Source organism: Teleopsis dalmanni, chromosome 2, assembly GCF_002237135.1.
Source record: "Teleopsis dalmanni isolate 2A chromosome 2, ASM223713v2, whole genome shotgun sequence".
Taxonomy (NCBI): Eukaryota; Metazoa; Arthropoda; class Insecta; order Diptera; family Diopsidae; genus Teleopsis; species Teleopsis dalmanni.
The window spans coordinates 12,756,930-12,774,100 of NC_051847.1; the positions used below are offsets into that span (position 1 = coordinate 12,756,930).

Genomic DNA, 17,171 nt, shown 5'->3' on the forward strand with positions numbered 1-17,171 from the left:
AGCTAAAAATTTTAAAATTTTATTGCGTTTATAAATAAACACTACTTCTCTATAATTATTAATTAATTTAATTGCATGAAATCATTTTTCGTTTATTAAAATATTAATTCGTTTATTAATTAATATTAAAATCATGTTCAAGCATTACAGGTATTGAATCTCAGGATCCACCGTGTTCACATAGTTTAGTTCTACTATTTTTTCCCAAATAAATTTTTAAATTTGACTTAATATCATATTAAGTATTTTATACTACGAAAAAAACAGCTCAATAATATGATATAATATTACAATATAATAATATTATATATGTGCAGTGTATAATATTATTGTTATGGTTTTATCATTATTATTATTATTATTATTATGGTTTTGTCAAATTTTTTTAACAATCATTGATTTAATTCGATATCTACTAATCTTATATATATAATCCTTCTGTACGTGTGTTGACAGTGAACTTCTCCTAAACGGCTGAACCGATTTTGATGAAATTTTTTATGTGTTTTCAAGTGGATTCAAGGAAGGTTTAGATTCAGAATGTGGCCCACTGGATAATGTCTTTTTAATTAATTTTTTCATTTTTTTTGGTATCCATATACATTTATATTAGAATTTTAAAATTTTTTCACGCTTACTTTGATTTGTTTCAAAAGTTAAAATCTCTAAAATGAATCGTAAAATTGCCGTTGCATAGCTTAAGTGCATTTAAATTCCGCAGTATAATTATAGGTGAGTCAATTTTTAATCTCAAGTTATGTGTTGGTATTCCTGGTATTCCACCGAATTCAAAAATACAACAGGATAGCTGAACGATTCATTTTAGAGTTTAAACTTTTTAAACAAATCAAAGTAAACATGAATAACTTTTAAAGGTCTAATATAAATGTATATGGATACCAAAAAACTGTATAATAATTAAAAAAACGTTATCCAGTGGACCAAATTGTGAATCTAAACCATCCTTGAATTCACTTGAACACACACAAAAAAGAAGAATTATATATATATGTTAAAGATATAAATAACGTACAAAAAAAAAACAATATGAATATGAGTTGGATATCGACTATTCGTCACATTCACGAATTGTAATCGGTGCTATGAACAAACAGTGCCAACACTGTCATGCACTCAAATACAAAGGTGAATCGGCTGCGCATCTGGAAAAGTTGTATTGCCACCATTGAATTTGCCGCCAGAACCATTGAAAACACTATTGGCTAAAGCTACATCTCAATCTAAATTGTTTTTACGTAAAATTCGCAAATTCAATTCGTGCTTTCAAATGACATCATTTGGAACAACAAAAATCCTTCAGAATGAGATTGGTCGCAATTTTCAATCAACGCTCAAGATTCAGGGCCAAGTGTATCACCAAATTGGTTCTTTAATGACGATGCCCAAGAATGATCCCAAATTTCTGCAAATCTACTTAATGGGTGATAAGAAGCAGCAAATAAACGCGCGTTGCCAGTACAACCATTTCGAGCAGATGGAGGAGCAAGAAATTCTGGGTATTTTAGAACCGTTTTTAAAAAATCACAACCAGTTGGTCCAGTTGTTCAATACCGTTTCAAACAGACTGCTAAACGACAACTATACAATCGTCATCAAAGTACCATCTGGGCAGCACGCGGGCCGATATAATGCACCGACTATTAATGAAGTTGCAGTTGTTATGATTGGCGACGCATTTGAACGTCGAGATATACGAATACAACGCAGAGATAACACAGTACATACGATTGCAGACAGTCATCGCTCTTACGACGCTTTGCAATATCCATTGATATATTTTTTTCATTTAAAATGTAGTGCTTATAAGGATTTGAAGTAACATGAAAATATTTGTAACATAAGTAATGCATGTGGACTTTTTGTAGTTCAAAAGAAAAAATCAATTCAAAATAATTTTCGCATTAAAATGCTAAAGGTTAAGTTGAATAACAACAAATATAACTCAGCTGAGCCAGGAAAATTAATTGCAAGGGGAAACAACGTTCGCCGGGTCAGCTAGTAATATTATATATTATAATATTATATAATATTATATAATTACACATAAAATACCAATAAAATTATTAAATATGATTTTAAAAGTCAATTATGGTGAAGGAAAGTCAAATACGCCTTTGGAGAATAAACACTGACTCTGACGTTCAGATTTGGCAGGGCACGAGTTGCAGTCTCAAAAAGTTATTTACGAATAATTTAATACAAAAAATATTTCCAAAAGATCGCTGGTGTTAGGTCTTCGGTAATACTCGAAACAGCTGTTTGGTCAGTCAAAAATTCAATTAATTTATAAATAATAAAATGTTGTAATTTATTACTGTTCAAAATACCTAACAATAAAAATATTATATAGCCTCCATTCAATGTAAATGACATTCAACGAACAGCTACAAAACTTTCATTTAAATGTGAACTTTTTAGCCTCACTTATTCTGTCGACCGTGAACACAACAGATTTATTCATAACGAATTTTCACTACTTTGTATATTTAAAGTAACCTCATAACAAAATTTGCTAAAAATACTTCTAATAGATAACTTCTGTCTCGTCATAGCAGTAATATATCCAAACTCGACAACCGCATTAGATAGTTATGTGAAAGTATCGTCGAAAGAAAATAAAAGATCGTCGACATTATAAATTCACAACGTACAAAAACATATGATGTAATTCACAGATGGCGCTAAAACAGACTTGGCGTTAAACTAACAGAATTGAAGCGCCACTGACTTAAACTATATAATCTGAATACTTTTTGGACTGAATTTATATTAAATTATTAGATAATTAAAATATTAGAAAATATATTTTAAAATTGTGAATAAATTAATATAATATTATTACATTAAAATAAAAATTTGCTCTTAAAGTTTTCGATGATTTTTTCTTAAGTTTGAAGTCGACTATAATTTTTTTTAAAACTTTATTACAATTGGAATTTAATTGAATATGTATTGAATCTGATATAATCGTTTCTAAAATAATAATTGCATCCAACAATTCTTTATTAGTATTTATTATTGTCGACTTATAGGACTATGTCGCTAGTGTTTGTTATCCTTAATATATTATCTTTAAACTAAGTAAATAAATTAATAAACATTCAAATTATTATATATATACATTAACCTTATTCCAATCTCAATTTTTAGACCATTTTTAGTAAAATTTAAATAAAAAAAATAAAATTTTTTTTATAAATTGCAATAAAATTGTATTAAATTATAATCAACTCAATGTTCTGTATTAGATTTTAAGCGTTAAATCAAGTAATTCCATTTCCATTCATTTAACCTTCTATTTGAAAGCGATAACCTTAAACAGTTGAACAATTTAGAATCTTAAATTATTTTACAAAATTAGCGAAAACAAATAATAACGCAAATAGTCTATAAACCAGTAAGTAACGCTTTCAAAATTTTAGTATTTTTCTTTCAAATTTTAAAGCACAAACACAAGCAAACAATCGACCACATAGCATACAGTGGGGCAAATGCAATTGCCCCACTGAATATTTTTCAAGAAAAAAAAATTAATACTGAATCTTATTAACTTCCATTGGGTGATTTTCTATTTTGATTTTAAATCTCACCTACGTTTTATTGCTTTACAGTATAGTTTATATAGTATATATAATTTTATAGTTTATAGTATATATATAGGTATTGTTTTTTGAATATTTAATGTAAATAGTCACTATTGTGTCACCAAATGTGTGTTCTAGAAATCAGAGTGTTCTAGGCTTATATAGTGCAGTGGTTTCTAACCTTTTTTTGACCTATGATATTTTTTTTAGTAGGAACCACAAAGTTAAAGAATAATAAACTGCATGATTATTTCAATATGCTTTATGCATCTCTGGTATAATGTATAATGATTTTATAAGTGCATACGTACATTATAGAAGCCAGGGCCAGGCCAATAGAACCAATACGATCGCGGGCCAATACAATTCACTGCGTAGATTAGAGTGAATAAGGATGCACATGCCCGTGGGCCATGCTTTCGACAGCCATGATATAGGATATAAATAGGTATATAATTACTTGCAAATTTTTTGTACTGATTTTCTACTAAGTGAGGTCTTAGTAAACAAACTACAAGCTATGTATCTATATCTGTTAAATTTGATTCACAAACCATTTTTAACCATCTTGCGGACCACCGATTGAGAACCACTGATATAGAGGATACAACACAGCACATATGGTATTCTCCTAATTAGTTTCAATTTCTTTTTTAATTGCTTTGTTAATTATTATCAAGGGAGTTTCGAAGTAGTTATGTGTAATTATAAGCTACTATACTATTTGTAATGGATGATACTCCTTTATTCCTACTAATCACCTTTATTTGTTTTTGAACAAAGTCGTTTTCATATAAATTTGTAATACATGTTCCATTTTTTATAGCTTGTTACCACACACTATATTTAGAGATGGTCTATTAAGTTTTCTTATTTACATCATGTGAATTATATAAATACCCAACTTCTTTTAATAACAAGTTTCATTAAAGTTTTAATTTTGATTACAAACAAATTACAAATTAATTAAAAAAATCAATCATTTTTAGTCTTCGGAAATATTTAAGAGTTTAATTTAACCGTACAAAGCTTTTAAACTGCAACTGTCAGGCATTGAATCCTGTTAATTTTGGAGTGGAAACTTAGGTGCTATATATGTATATTATACCTATAACTGAGGTGCTATACTTAGGTGTTTTATTCTTACCCAGAACAAATTTAGAACGAATTAGAAAACTTATATAATTTTATAAAATTAAAATATATTCTCTATTTAATGAAATAATTTATTGTAGTATATATTTTATGAATAATTAATTTTTCTTTCCCTCTCTCTATTTGTAGTCTCATATAACAACGACTGCCGACAATATTAAAAATACTTCTAAGTGTAAGAAATTTTCATATACATTATTAAAATAATTATATTACATATTATTTTACATATTAGCAATTATTGGAACTACTTAAATCAAAATGTTTATACCAGTTGCACATAGAGCTTTTAAGTCTCTCCGACAAACCACACCCCGTGTTCGCATATTTCTTATAAATAAAAATGCCTATTCTAGTCAGGTAAGTTTATAGGATGCTTCTTGTATTTTCCTCTGAGCTGTAAAAGAAATACAATTTTTAAAAAACATCTAGGTTGAATATAAACCCATACGTTCGGTGCTTGTTGCCAATCGTGGCGAGATCGCCATACGTGTCTTCCGTGCTTGCACAGAATTGGGTATTAAGTCCGTTGCTGTTTATTCGGAACAAGACAAAATGCATATGCATCGGCAAAAAGCTGATGAATCATATTTAGTTGGCAAAGGCTTACCACCTGTTGAGGCATATTTAAACATTCCCGAAATTATCCGTGTTTGTAAGGAAAACGATGTTGATGCTGTGCATCCAGGCTATGGATTTTTATCAGAACGTAGCGATTTTGCTCAAGCCGTTATCGATGCTGGTCTTCGATTCATTGGCCCCTCACCAAAAGTTGTGCAACAAATGGGTGATAAGGTGGCTGCACGTGTTGCGGCAATTGAAGCCGGCGTTCCTATTGTACCTGGTACAGATGGTCCAGTAACTACCAGCCAAGAAGCAATGGAATTTTGTAAAAAACATGGCCTGCCTGTTATTTTTAAAGCTGCATATGGTGGTGGCGGACGTGGCATGCGTGTTGTGCGCAAAATGGATGAAGTTGAAGAATTATTTCAACGTGCTAGTTCCGAAGCCAAGGCAGCATTTGGCAATGGTGCTATGTTTATAGAAAAGTTTATTGAACGCCCACGTCATATTGAAGTACAACTATTGGGAGATAAAGCCGGTAATGTAGTACATTTGTTTGAACGTGATTGTTCAGTACAACGACGTCATCAGAAAGTAGTGGAAATCGCTCCAGCACCGCGTTTATCAAAGGAAGTACGTGATAAAATGACTGAAGCAGCTGTACGTTTAGCCAGGCATGTGGGTTACGAAAATGCAGGAACTGTTGAGTTTTTGTGTGATGAGTCTGGTAACTTCTACTTCATTGAAGTGAATGCTAGGTACGAATATATAACTTTATAATTCTGAACCTTTTTATGTATAATATTTTTTAGATTACAAGTGGAGCACACTGTAACCGAAGAAATAACTGGCATTGATTTGGTACAATCGCAAATACGCGTTGCAGAAGGAATGACTTTACCGGAACTTGGTTACACTCAGGAAAATATTAAACCACGTGGTTATGCTATACAGTGCCGCGTTACAACAGAAGATCCTGCCAATGATTTCCAACCTAGCACTGGTCGTCTTGAGGTGTTCCGCTCTGGTGAAGGTATGGGTATCCGTCTGGATAGTGCTTCCGCCTTTGCCGGTGCCATCATTTCACCATACTACGATTCCCTCCTTGTTAAAATTATATCGCATGCCAGTGATTTACAAAGTTCTGCCTCAAAAATGAATCGTGCATTGCGCGAATTTCGTATTCGTGGTGTTAAAACAAATATACCATTTCTGTTGAACGTTTTAGAAAATCAGAAATTCCTACACGGCGTACTGGACACATACTTTATTGATGAACATCCCCAATTGTTTAAATTCCGCCATTCACAAAATCGTGCTCAAAAATTACTTAATTATATCGGTGAGGTATTGGTCAATGGACCACAAACTCCTTTGGCTACTGGCTTGAAGCCTGCCGATGTAACTCCACATGTACCCGAAGTGCCTTTAGGTAAGTACAATTTTCGCCTTTATATGTGAAATTTGGCTTCAGTGTTGCTAGCAGCAAAGTTCTATGACTTTTTTAAGTTTTCCTCTTTCATAAACACATTTTTCTATTCAAGCTTTAAGATAAAGGAATATCATACAATAAAAATTCTTTTTTGAAATATTTCATTAAGTAAAAGTATATTACTATCAAAAATGACTTCAATAAAAAGTAGTTTATTTAGTTTTTTTTATATAATTTAATGCTCTTGGAATAAATTCATTATTGACATATTTTACTGTACCTATGTGCCTATTTATATTGCCCATAAACTTGCAGTTATTTATACTTCCAGTTCATGGTAATATGTAAATTTACAGAAGTAGGGGCAGTGCCTGGTTGAATATAAGTGATGCCATAATGAAATAGAATCAATTTTGTTTACATTATACGAACAAATTCTTGTCCTGAATGCGAAATACTATTAAAACAATGGACATGACCCCTGTCAGTATATTCTAACCTGTTAAAGCTTGAGAACGCATAATTGCATATACGTCTACAACTTTCAAAAAAAAAAACTCACATGTAAACGAGAAAGATCACCTTTAGCTGGTAGTCCTTACTATATGCTCTAATATAACATGTATAAATAATTATAAGATTTATATTGGTAAGCACAAACATCTTCCAAAAATTTCTTTCAAGTTGATTATAGTGGCATGGGAAAATTTTAGTTTCAAAAAAAAATTCTGATATTCCACTTGTTTAAAAGAGGATATAACCTTCCTCGAAATTGACTACCCGATAAAAGTTTATGATACGATACAACACATTCTTTTATAAGGATGTGTTCTCCCACCCTTTCATAAACAAATACTCCAGTATATAAAAGAAGTTTATAACTAATATTGAAAGCTCTCTTACTTCTCTCCTTTTCATACTTTCCCATCTACTCACCTATCTCTTTCTTTTTCATAGCTTTCCAAACCTATCTGTTAATAAGATGATACATCCTTTATCTTAAAGAGTCGTACTCACATTACTAGCGCATGCTTAGCACTGAGAAATAGTTCTGCACTATTTTTAGTAGATCAGTAGATATATTTCGATCGATTTTTTTACTGTTCTTGAACTTTTCTTTGATTCTTTGATTCTTTTATTTTATGTTCTTTTTAATAAATTCTATTATTTCGTTTTCTTTTTATTGTAAAATTCTGTATCATTTTGTAATTAACAAAAATTCGAAAAACAAACACGTTTACATATAAACTTTTAATACCAATATGTGAAGATCTATCGCCTGAGGCACTATTGCGTGAAGAGCGTGGCGAAGCTAAAGGTATGTGAAAAATACACTTGAAAAAATTTTATTTGATTTTAAAGAAAATTTTTTTTTTTTCAAAATTATCATAAGTTCACAAATTTATTTATAATTATCTTTTGGCATTTTGGTTGAATATTTAAATTTTACATGATTTTAATGGGACTTTGGAAAATTTATGTTATTTTTATAATTATATTTTGCGTATTTTTTAATAAAATTTTGAGCAATGCGTTTAATTCTTTAATAATTTCATTAAAGCTCAGCTTAAGCTATTAATATAATAAGCATTTTTGTGCAATTGTATATATTACAATAAATTCTTATAAACTTTATTTTAAAGAAAACGCTTGCCGTTATCCGAATTTCTGGAATCTGTAAAGAGCTTGCAAGAAGCTTGCAGAGCTAAATGCAATGATAAAAGCATACGTTTTCAATTGATGAATATTCTTATGTAATATATTTATTTAAAATTAATTTATTTTTTTCTCTTATTCCCAACCATTTAAAAAATCTCATTGTGTTTTACAAAATCAAAAACATTACACAGTCACGGAACCCCCAAAAGGATTACGAGGCATACTCAAGTCTCAGGGTCCTGAGGCATTTGCCAAAGAAGTACGGTCTCGTAAGAATTTAATGCTCATGGATACTACCTTCAGAGATGCTCATCAGTCACTATTAGCTACACGTGTACGATCTCATGATCTATTAAAAATTTCACCATTTGTTGCTCACAAATTCAATAATCTATACTCTTTGGAAAATTGGGGTGGTGCTACTTTTGATGTTGCTCTACGTTTCTTGCATGAATGTCCATGGGAACGATTGGAAGAAATGCGTAAACAGATACCAAATATACCTTTCCAAATGTTGTTACGTGGTGCTAATGCTGTCGGTTATACCAGCTACCCGGATAATGTTGTGTACAAATTTTGCGACTTAGCGGTATGTTTACATAAAGATATTGTACATAAAATAGTACATTTTTTTTTATATATATTTTATATAGTATCTTAACATATACTTTTGCCCAAAAAAAAGTTTAGATATCAATATTGTGTGGAACATTTACAAATTTTAAATACATATTATGTAGAATATAGAATGCCATCAAATGAAAACTCAAAACAATTATGCTCTCTTCATTAAGAAATTAAAAGATTGCAAAATGCTTTCACCATAACCTTCATCATTTAGCATTAAAGTGGCAACGCCACATATGCAATAATTTTTGGTCAAGAACCAAGAATCGAACAATGATTTCTCCAGTATGACAGTATGCGAACCTGTAGAAGTTAACATTAAGAGAAGAAATTGGCTGCAGATAGAAGATAGCTTCATAAAGAAGAATCAAAAATCATTAACAGGTCACTTTAAAGAAAACCATAATCATCACATAGATATGGCTGTCCTAGCACAACTCAGATACGATCTAATCAAGCCGAACATCAGTAATTTAAATCGTGGGAAGAGATTCAATATAACGCTTTGACTGATCGGTATGGTGATATTTTCTTTTCGCATTTAGTGCTGACCAAAGGTGATAAAATTACCAGGATATATTATACATTTTAGGTTTAAATATAGCATTCGTTTCTCTTGGAGTATATATTTACATACCATTAGAATATAACAACCAGAGTCACTACGAACTCGACATTGTTGTTAAAAATAGATACAATGGTAGTGAAAGTCTTTTAAACTATTCCGAATATATACGACGGCTACTGATGAACAGTAAAAAACCGGAAACTTCAAGTTTCCAGATCTCTATTCGTCTGATTAGTTCAGCTGAAGGCACTGAGTTTGTTTGCTGGCAGTCCTAGGATACGAGCAAAAAAGATAGATGGATGTAGTTAATACATCCATCTATCTACAAACTACATTTGAGGCAGTAATATAATTAAGTTAGCCCATAATAATTTAAAAAAGTGAAATAAAAATTAAAAATGAATCTTAGTAGAAATTCATACACTGAGATTACTAATCAAATAACGCCAAGTGTCTGGATAGTGCTCCGATCTATAAAAATAACATGATACAGTTAAATAGAGCAATAACATTTTAAATTTTTTTTAATCAGATCTTACTATTCGTCGCTAAGTTTAGCTACAAACTTATTTATATTGTCACAGTTGTTTTTAATTTATTATTATAAAATAATAATTTATAAGATAAGGTATTACGTTACTATGTAAATTAAAGTTTTATATACCATAGATATCGCTGTAAAATACTTATATTTGTTTTTACTTTTAGGTTCAAACTGGCATGGATATCTTTAGAGTATTCGATTCACTCAACTATTTGCCAAATTTAATTTTGGGTATGGAAGCTGCCGGTAAGGCTGGTGGTGTTGTAGAAGCGGCGATTTCGTATACAGGTGATGTCAGTGATCCCAGACGTACCAAATATGATCTTAAATACTACACTAATCTGGCTGATGAACTAGTTAAAGCAGGTACACATGTTCTTTGCATTAAGGATATGGCTGGTCTATTGAAACCTCAAGCTGCCAAGTACGAATCTTAATATTAATTTTATTTAAAAAAATATTAATAAAAACACACTAATTTTATATTTAGATTGCTTATAAGCGCTATACGTGAAAAGCATCCAGATGTGCCAATTCATATACATACACACGATACCTCAGGTGCTGGTGTAGCTTCTATGTTAGCTTGCGCTGAAGCTGGTGCCGATGTTGTAGATGTTGCCGTCGATTCTATGTCCGGCATGACTTCGCAGCCAAGTATGGGTGCAGTAGTTGCTTCACTACAAGGTACCGCACTTGATACCAATTTGGACTTGCGCGATGTGTCCGAATATTCAGCTTACTGGGAGCAGGCACGTACATTGTATGCCCCATTCGAGTGCACAACTACCATGAAATCAGGCAATGCTGATGTTTATTTAAATGAAATTCCTGGTGGTCAATATACAAACTTGCAATTCCAAGCATTTTCGCTCGGCTTGGGTGATTTCTTTGAGGATGTCAAAAAAGCTTATCGGGAAGCTAATTTGTTGCTGGGAGACATCATTAAGGTAACGCCATCATCAAAAGTTGTTGGTGATTTGGCACAATTTATGGTGCAAAACAAATTAACAGCCGATCAAGTATTAGAAAAGGCCGAAGAACTCTCATTTCCCAAATCAGTAGTAGAATATTTACAAGGCTCAATTGGTACACCACATGGTGGTTTCCCTGAACCCTTACGCTCTCGTGTCTTGAAAGATATGCCACGGATCGAAGGACGTCCTGGTGCAAATTTGGAATCTCTTGATTTTGAAAAACTTAAGAAAGAGTTAAAGGAATCTCACCCACATGTATCAGATCGTGATGTTATGTCAGCTGCCTTGTACCCTGCAGTTACAAATGATTATTTGTTCTTCCGAGAGAGTTATGGTCCAGTAGACAAATTAGATACACGTATTTTCTTAACTGGTCCCAAAGTTGGAGAAGAGTTCGAAGTTAAATTGGAGAAAGGTAAAACCTTAAGTTTGAAAACATTAGCCATGGCTGAAGATTTAACACCAAACGGAGAACGTGAAGTATTCTTTGAAATGAATGGCCAATTACGTTCAGTGCTGATACGTGATAAGGAAGCTGTTAAGGTAAAATTTTGTTGAATCGTATTAAATTTTCTAATACACAATTCTGTTTTTATAGGAATTGCACATACATCCCAAAGCCTCGAAGACCAATAAAAGCGAAGTTGGCGCTCCCATGCCCGGCACAGTGATTGACATACGAGTAAAGGAAGGAGACAAAGTAGAAAAAGGGCAGCCATTAGTAGTGCTATCGGCCATGAAAATGGAAATGGTTGTTCAAGCACCGAAAGCTGGTGTTGTGAAGAAACTTGAAATAACCAATGGCATGAAATTGGAAGGTGATGACTTGCTAATGACTGTGGAGTAAGAATTGTAAAAGAATTGTTACTGTGAATTTGTGAAGTTTGTTTAAAACGTTTTTATCCTATCATGTAGAAGACATTTAAGATGTGAAAAAGGAATATATTAAAATAAATTTTATAGTTAGATTTTACATAGCGTGTTTTGAGGATATTTATAATTAATGTATTACTCTGAACATATATGTAATATATTTAAACAGTTAGAAATTGTTTTTAAATTATAATTACACGCACAAGACATTTAAATGTGAAACTATGTTATTTTGAAATAATTTATATATATTAATCTGTTATGAAATTGTAATTATATGTATGTATGTAATGTTAAGTGTTATGCCGTAAGTGTACTATAAAAATTAATAAAAAATTTTTTTATAATTTCTTAAGGTTTTACTTATTGTTACAATCTCTCTTGTTATTATATTATGTTGAGGCTAGTTGAGTCAGTGCACTGAAACACTTTTACTCTCTTTTAACTATGAAGTTTCTTCATAACCCCTCTTTACACCTTGACTGGATTATTGTTTATCACTTCATCAAACTAAACAATAACTGCATTCCTCCCTGAAGAGCCTGTAACCATTCTAAGATTCGATAACGCGGTGTTGGCAAGCCTGTCAGTTTTCGTAAATAATTTCAGGGTTATATCCTTTACGTATTATTTGATCAGATCAATCTTGAGGTCCCTGATGATGTCATTGGTCCTAATGTACCATGGTACCTTGAAAAGTCTTGTCAGAGCCTGGCTTTGTGCAATTTCTAGCTGGCGAATAGTAATGTTTGAGGCTTTGCTAAACCTACAAACGCTACAAATGACGGTAGAATTATTTGGTTATATAACAGCTTCCCGTTCAATATATCATTTATATATACATATGTGTATAATAAAATATATAGTAAAAATTATCTTAAACAAAAACAGACATAAGTAATGGTGTTAATTTAGTTTTTTTTTATTCAGATTCTAATTCCTTTATTTAGCTAACTAATTATTTGAAACACATGAGATACTAGAGATACTCCACTGTTAAAGACGATAAGCTCCACTCGGGAAATTAACTAATATACTCCGCCTATTATTTTACGCCAATATTGTCTAAAATTCTGGAGGAGTTACGGTTCTTACATCGCTACTTATTAATGTTCTCTTCCAAATACAATTTTTTAAAATAAGCTAGATCATCAGAGAGATTATGGAAAAATTGGGTTTAAATGTTGGAGATAGAATGTGGAATTAGGTTAATATGCTAAACATAACCTGAGACGCAGTCATACATCAATAGAATACAGATTTATGTGTAAGTTTGGACATGGAAACAGATGGACAACATCATGTGGAGTTGAGTTGTCACTAGGGCATAAGACCAAGCAGTACTTGGTAGATTCTGTTGAGTAATGATTGCTTCTCTCATTTACCCATTTATCACTCTGTAATATTATCGTTTCGAATAGAATTCTGATACATACACACCAAAATCAGTTACTTAAGTTCATTCTTCTAGAAAATATTTCTAGAATAAAACAATCAAATTTTTGCTACAAATTTATTTTTATTTTATACTCACTTTAGCTTTTCTGGGGATATTAGTAGATTTTATTAAAAATCTTTCTTACTCTGCTAATACAGAAAACACAGAAAAGTTCCATAATTTTAAGACTTTACTTTCTAGACACGCGTCCATATATTGAAAAACATGAATAAATAAGGTGCTGAAGTTTTATTCCAATTTATCTTTATTCAATACACTTTTACTAAAGATTCAAAGAAAGTGAACCATATAGAATATGTATAAAAATATTACTTAACAAACTATACATTTGCAAATCTGGTCTTATATTCAACACGTCAAAAAATTATTATTAACTATTATTAGAATTGATTTATATACAATTAACAATAAATTCCAAAAAACAAAGCTCATTTTTCAACTCCGTTGCCCGATTGAAATGTCGCTGAGTATAAGGCGTAATAACTTCGACCATGTTGCTCGTATTGTATGTACGCTGATTTGGATGAGCTATCAGATCTGTTAAAAGATAACGCAGTGTTATATTAGATACACTTGCATGTCTCGAATTTGTGCCCCACGCCTTGACGTGCCCTAGTAAAGTTCCTCTCTGGTCATTATTTAATTCTGTTATAAGTTTTTCTATCGCTGCTGTGTTTCGATTACGTATAAAGTCACTCAGAATATTGTACGTTGTTTTAGGTTTGTCAAGTCTCAATGCTAAAACAAAAGCTTTATGCATATTCTTATGGGCATGTAATAAAGACTGCAGCGTCTGTTCTTCCTGAACCATCGCTTGGCGTTTGTCCATTTCAGAGTTACGGTTTTCTTCTGTGACATCTTGCCATTTTACTATTTTAGAATCTGCCCCACCACTGTAGAAATATTTTTTACTGCGATTCGATACAGCTAATGCCCAAACACGATCTGTGTGCTCGTCTAGTGTTTGAATACAGCAATTATTTTTTATGCTCCAAATTTTAATAAGACCATCAGAAGAAGAGGACACTATATATTTCCCATGATCAATAAATTCGGCGCGCAGTGCAGTGCATTCCTGTTCAAGTCGTTTTAAGCAGGACATATTTGCAAGTGACCATATTCGTAAACTGCAGTCACTAGACGATGTTAATGCAATCTGATCTACGGGTGAGAAGCGAACACACCAAACACCGCGTGTATGGCCACGCAATGTACCTACAACTGCTTGAGTTTCAGAGCTCCATAATTTTGCGGTTTTATCTTGCGAAGCAGTAGCAATCATTTTATTGTTTGGAGAAAATGTTACGGAATTAACTTCCTTTTCATGTGCAAGCGCCGAATACTTTATAACAAAATTGTACTCCTTTTTTTTATCCACATTTAAATTCCAAACTTTTAAAGTACCACTTTGGCAAACTGAGGCAAATACTGACGAACTATTAAATCCAAACGATATACAACCAATCGTTGCCGTGTGACCATTTAAATTAGAAGCTACAGAAGTCATTGTGAAAGAGTCAGGATCGAGTTTCCATACATTAATAGCATAGTCTTTGCCAGCGGAAAGTAATAAATTGCTGTTGCCCGTTGCCGATAACGCCATAACTGTGTCCTTATGACCAGCAATTATTTTGCAATTCATATTTGATTCAGTGTCGTATATTTTTATGTTTTTACTATTAGTAGCCACAGCTAGAAAACGATCGTTATCTCCAAGAAAGCATAAATCTAATATTTCATCGTTAAATCCAATTAATTGCTTAGTGCAGTCTAATTGATCTTTAGAAACAATTTTATATATAAGAATGTTGTGTTCAGCAGTAACTATGGCCAATTCATGAGTTTCTGGACAACGTAGAAATAATCTAATTTCGTAATTTTCTCTTGCATTTAAACTGATTATTTTTCCGGTTTTGCAACTAACTAATTTTAGATTTCCATTTGTTGTTGCCACCAATACTTTTTGAACATCAGGTTTTGTACTTGGTAAAAAGAAAGCACCTTCTAATTCTTCAAACATTGGAATGGTTTTATACTGTGTAGATGTATCAAGCTGCCAAATAATCAACACCTTGTCTCGACTTGCAGTTACCAAGTAATTACATGCCTCATTGTCATTCTCAAAACAAAAACCAGTTACTTGAGATATGTGTCCACGTAATGTGCGCACTAGTGCCTTGGTCTCATAATTCCAGCAATATATCGTGTTATCAGCACCTGCAGCGTATATTTCAGCTATATTTGAATTTGAATGAAAGCTTAATAATAGTGCAGGTCCTTGAAAATCCTTCAAAACACATAAACATCGACTGTTAAGAAAATCCCATACACGTAATGTAGAATCAGCACCACTTGTACATATTAATTTCCCGCAAGCGCTAAATGTTACCTTAACAACTGGCGCCCGATGTTGTGATTTCCATATTTTTATTATTTTAGAACTATCCAAAGACCATAGCCGTATTAATCCACTGCGATGGGCTGTCACAAGATAATCATTAGTTGATGCAAGCGCAAATGTGTAAATTATGTCTTCATCAACCTCATCTAGTTCTGTTACATTTAGCTTAGAGGATTCATTGTCTTTAATTGTGTCAGCTTTTGTACCATAAATTTGGTTTACTTGCCCAGTGGCAACGTCAATACAACAAACTTCCGAAGAATTGAGACAATAAATGTGTTTACCATCTTTTGACCACGCAACATCACCTCCAGCATAGAAGTTAGAAAAACGTGACCCTACAGCAAAGCTGAAAACGTTTGATGTTAGACAATTATATCTATCGATTTGATTTTGTGTATTAAATAATTACCTCTTCTCCAAAATATTTGTTGTCATTATATATTAAAAATTGCCGAATTGTTTATAAATAAATTTGAAACCAACCGCGTGTGAACTTGTGCCAAATAAAACTAACACTGCTGTTAAAGCATCTGCTATGTGCTGTTATGTTCAACTCAACTACACTGTAAAAAATAGTCCGAACATTTATTGCATATACCATAATTGTGAAGCGTTTTTATATATAAATTTATATTAAATTGAGTTTTAACGTCCGTTTCGACGAAAGAAACTATTGTTTTGAATAGAGAGGTATTACTAATAATAATAAATTGGTATAATTTCAATAAAATTTTATTATTTCATTAATTAATTCAATTTTTGGTTGACCATACAGCTGTTTCCAGTATTGCCAAATACCCATCATCATGAGTCTTGGAATTATTTCTTATATTTAATTTTTTGAGATTGCAAACATCAAGGGTTAAACTAGTGCCCTGTCCAATTTGAAGGTCAGAGTTTGTGTTCGTTATCTAACTGACCCAAAACCGTTCTTAACTTGTGTGTTCGAATTGGAGTTTTATTCATTTGCTGCGAAAGTTCATTAACAAATTTATTAGCTGTGTTATATTAAAACGAAATCATAAAACAGGTGTAGAGTAATTGAATTAATAAGTTACATTTTTATTTTTAATTGTTAAATTTCAATACTATTCTTTTGTAGAGGCATTATTTATTGCATGATTTTATTATTCTTTCTTGTGTATAGAACCTAACCTGGGAACCTAATACGAAGAAAGCCATACTAATGTTACTCCACAATTAGTTCAGGCGACTTTGGAATGGTGAATGAATTTTTCTATTCATATATTATTCCATAAATTTATATGTAATAATAATATTTTGAAATTTTATTTTATTAATAT

General features: G+C 31.8%; 2 protein-coding genes across 3 annotated transcripts; one reads left to right on the forward strand and one right to left on the reverse strand.

Moving 5' to 3' along the window:
• The first annotated feature begins 4,888 nt into the window (after positions 1-4,888).
• Positions 4,889-12,288, forward strand: LOC119677738 (pyruvate carboxylase, mitochondrial-like). Of its 2 annotated transcripts, XM_038089200.1 has the most exons (9): positions 4,889-4,935; positions 4,996-5,120; positions 5,193-6,082; positions 6,137-6,756; positions 8,027-8,074; positions 8,607-9,004; positions 10,319-10,578; positions 10,645-11,674; positions 11,730-12,288. In XM_038089200.1, the coding sequence occupies exons 2-9, from the start codon at positions 5,022-5,024 to the stop codon at positions 11,976-11,978; spliced, it is 3,594 nt and encodes a 1,197-aa protein (XP_037945128.1). In that variant the 5' UTR covers positions 4,889-4,935; positions 4,996-5,021; the 3' UTR covers positions 11,979-12,288. The 2 variants fall into 2 exon arrangements, with proteins under 2 accessions (XP_037945128.1, XP_037945129.1); XM_038089201.1 differs by lacking the exon at positions 8,027-8,074.
• A 1,566-nt stretch (positions 12,289-13,854) lies between these two features.
• On the reverse strand, positions 13,855-16,371 carry LOC119681213 (transducin beta-like protein 3). Its single transcript, XM_038094331.1, has 2 exons — positions 16,277-16,371; positions 13,855-16,213 (listed from the first exon to the last, which is right to left on the reverse strand). Exons 1-2 carry the CDS (start codon positions 16,300-16,302, stop codon positions 13,855-13,857), a joined length of 2,385 nt encoding a protein of 794 aa, XP_037950259.1. The 5' UTR covers positions 16,303-16,371.
• Between the last annotated feature and the right edge of the window lie 800 nt (positions 16,372-17,171).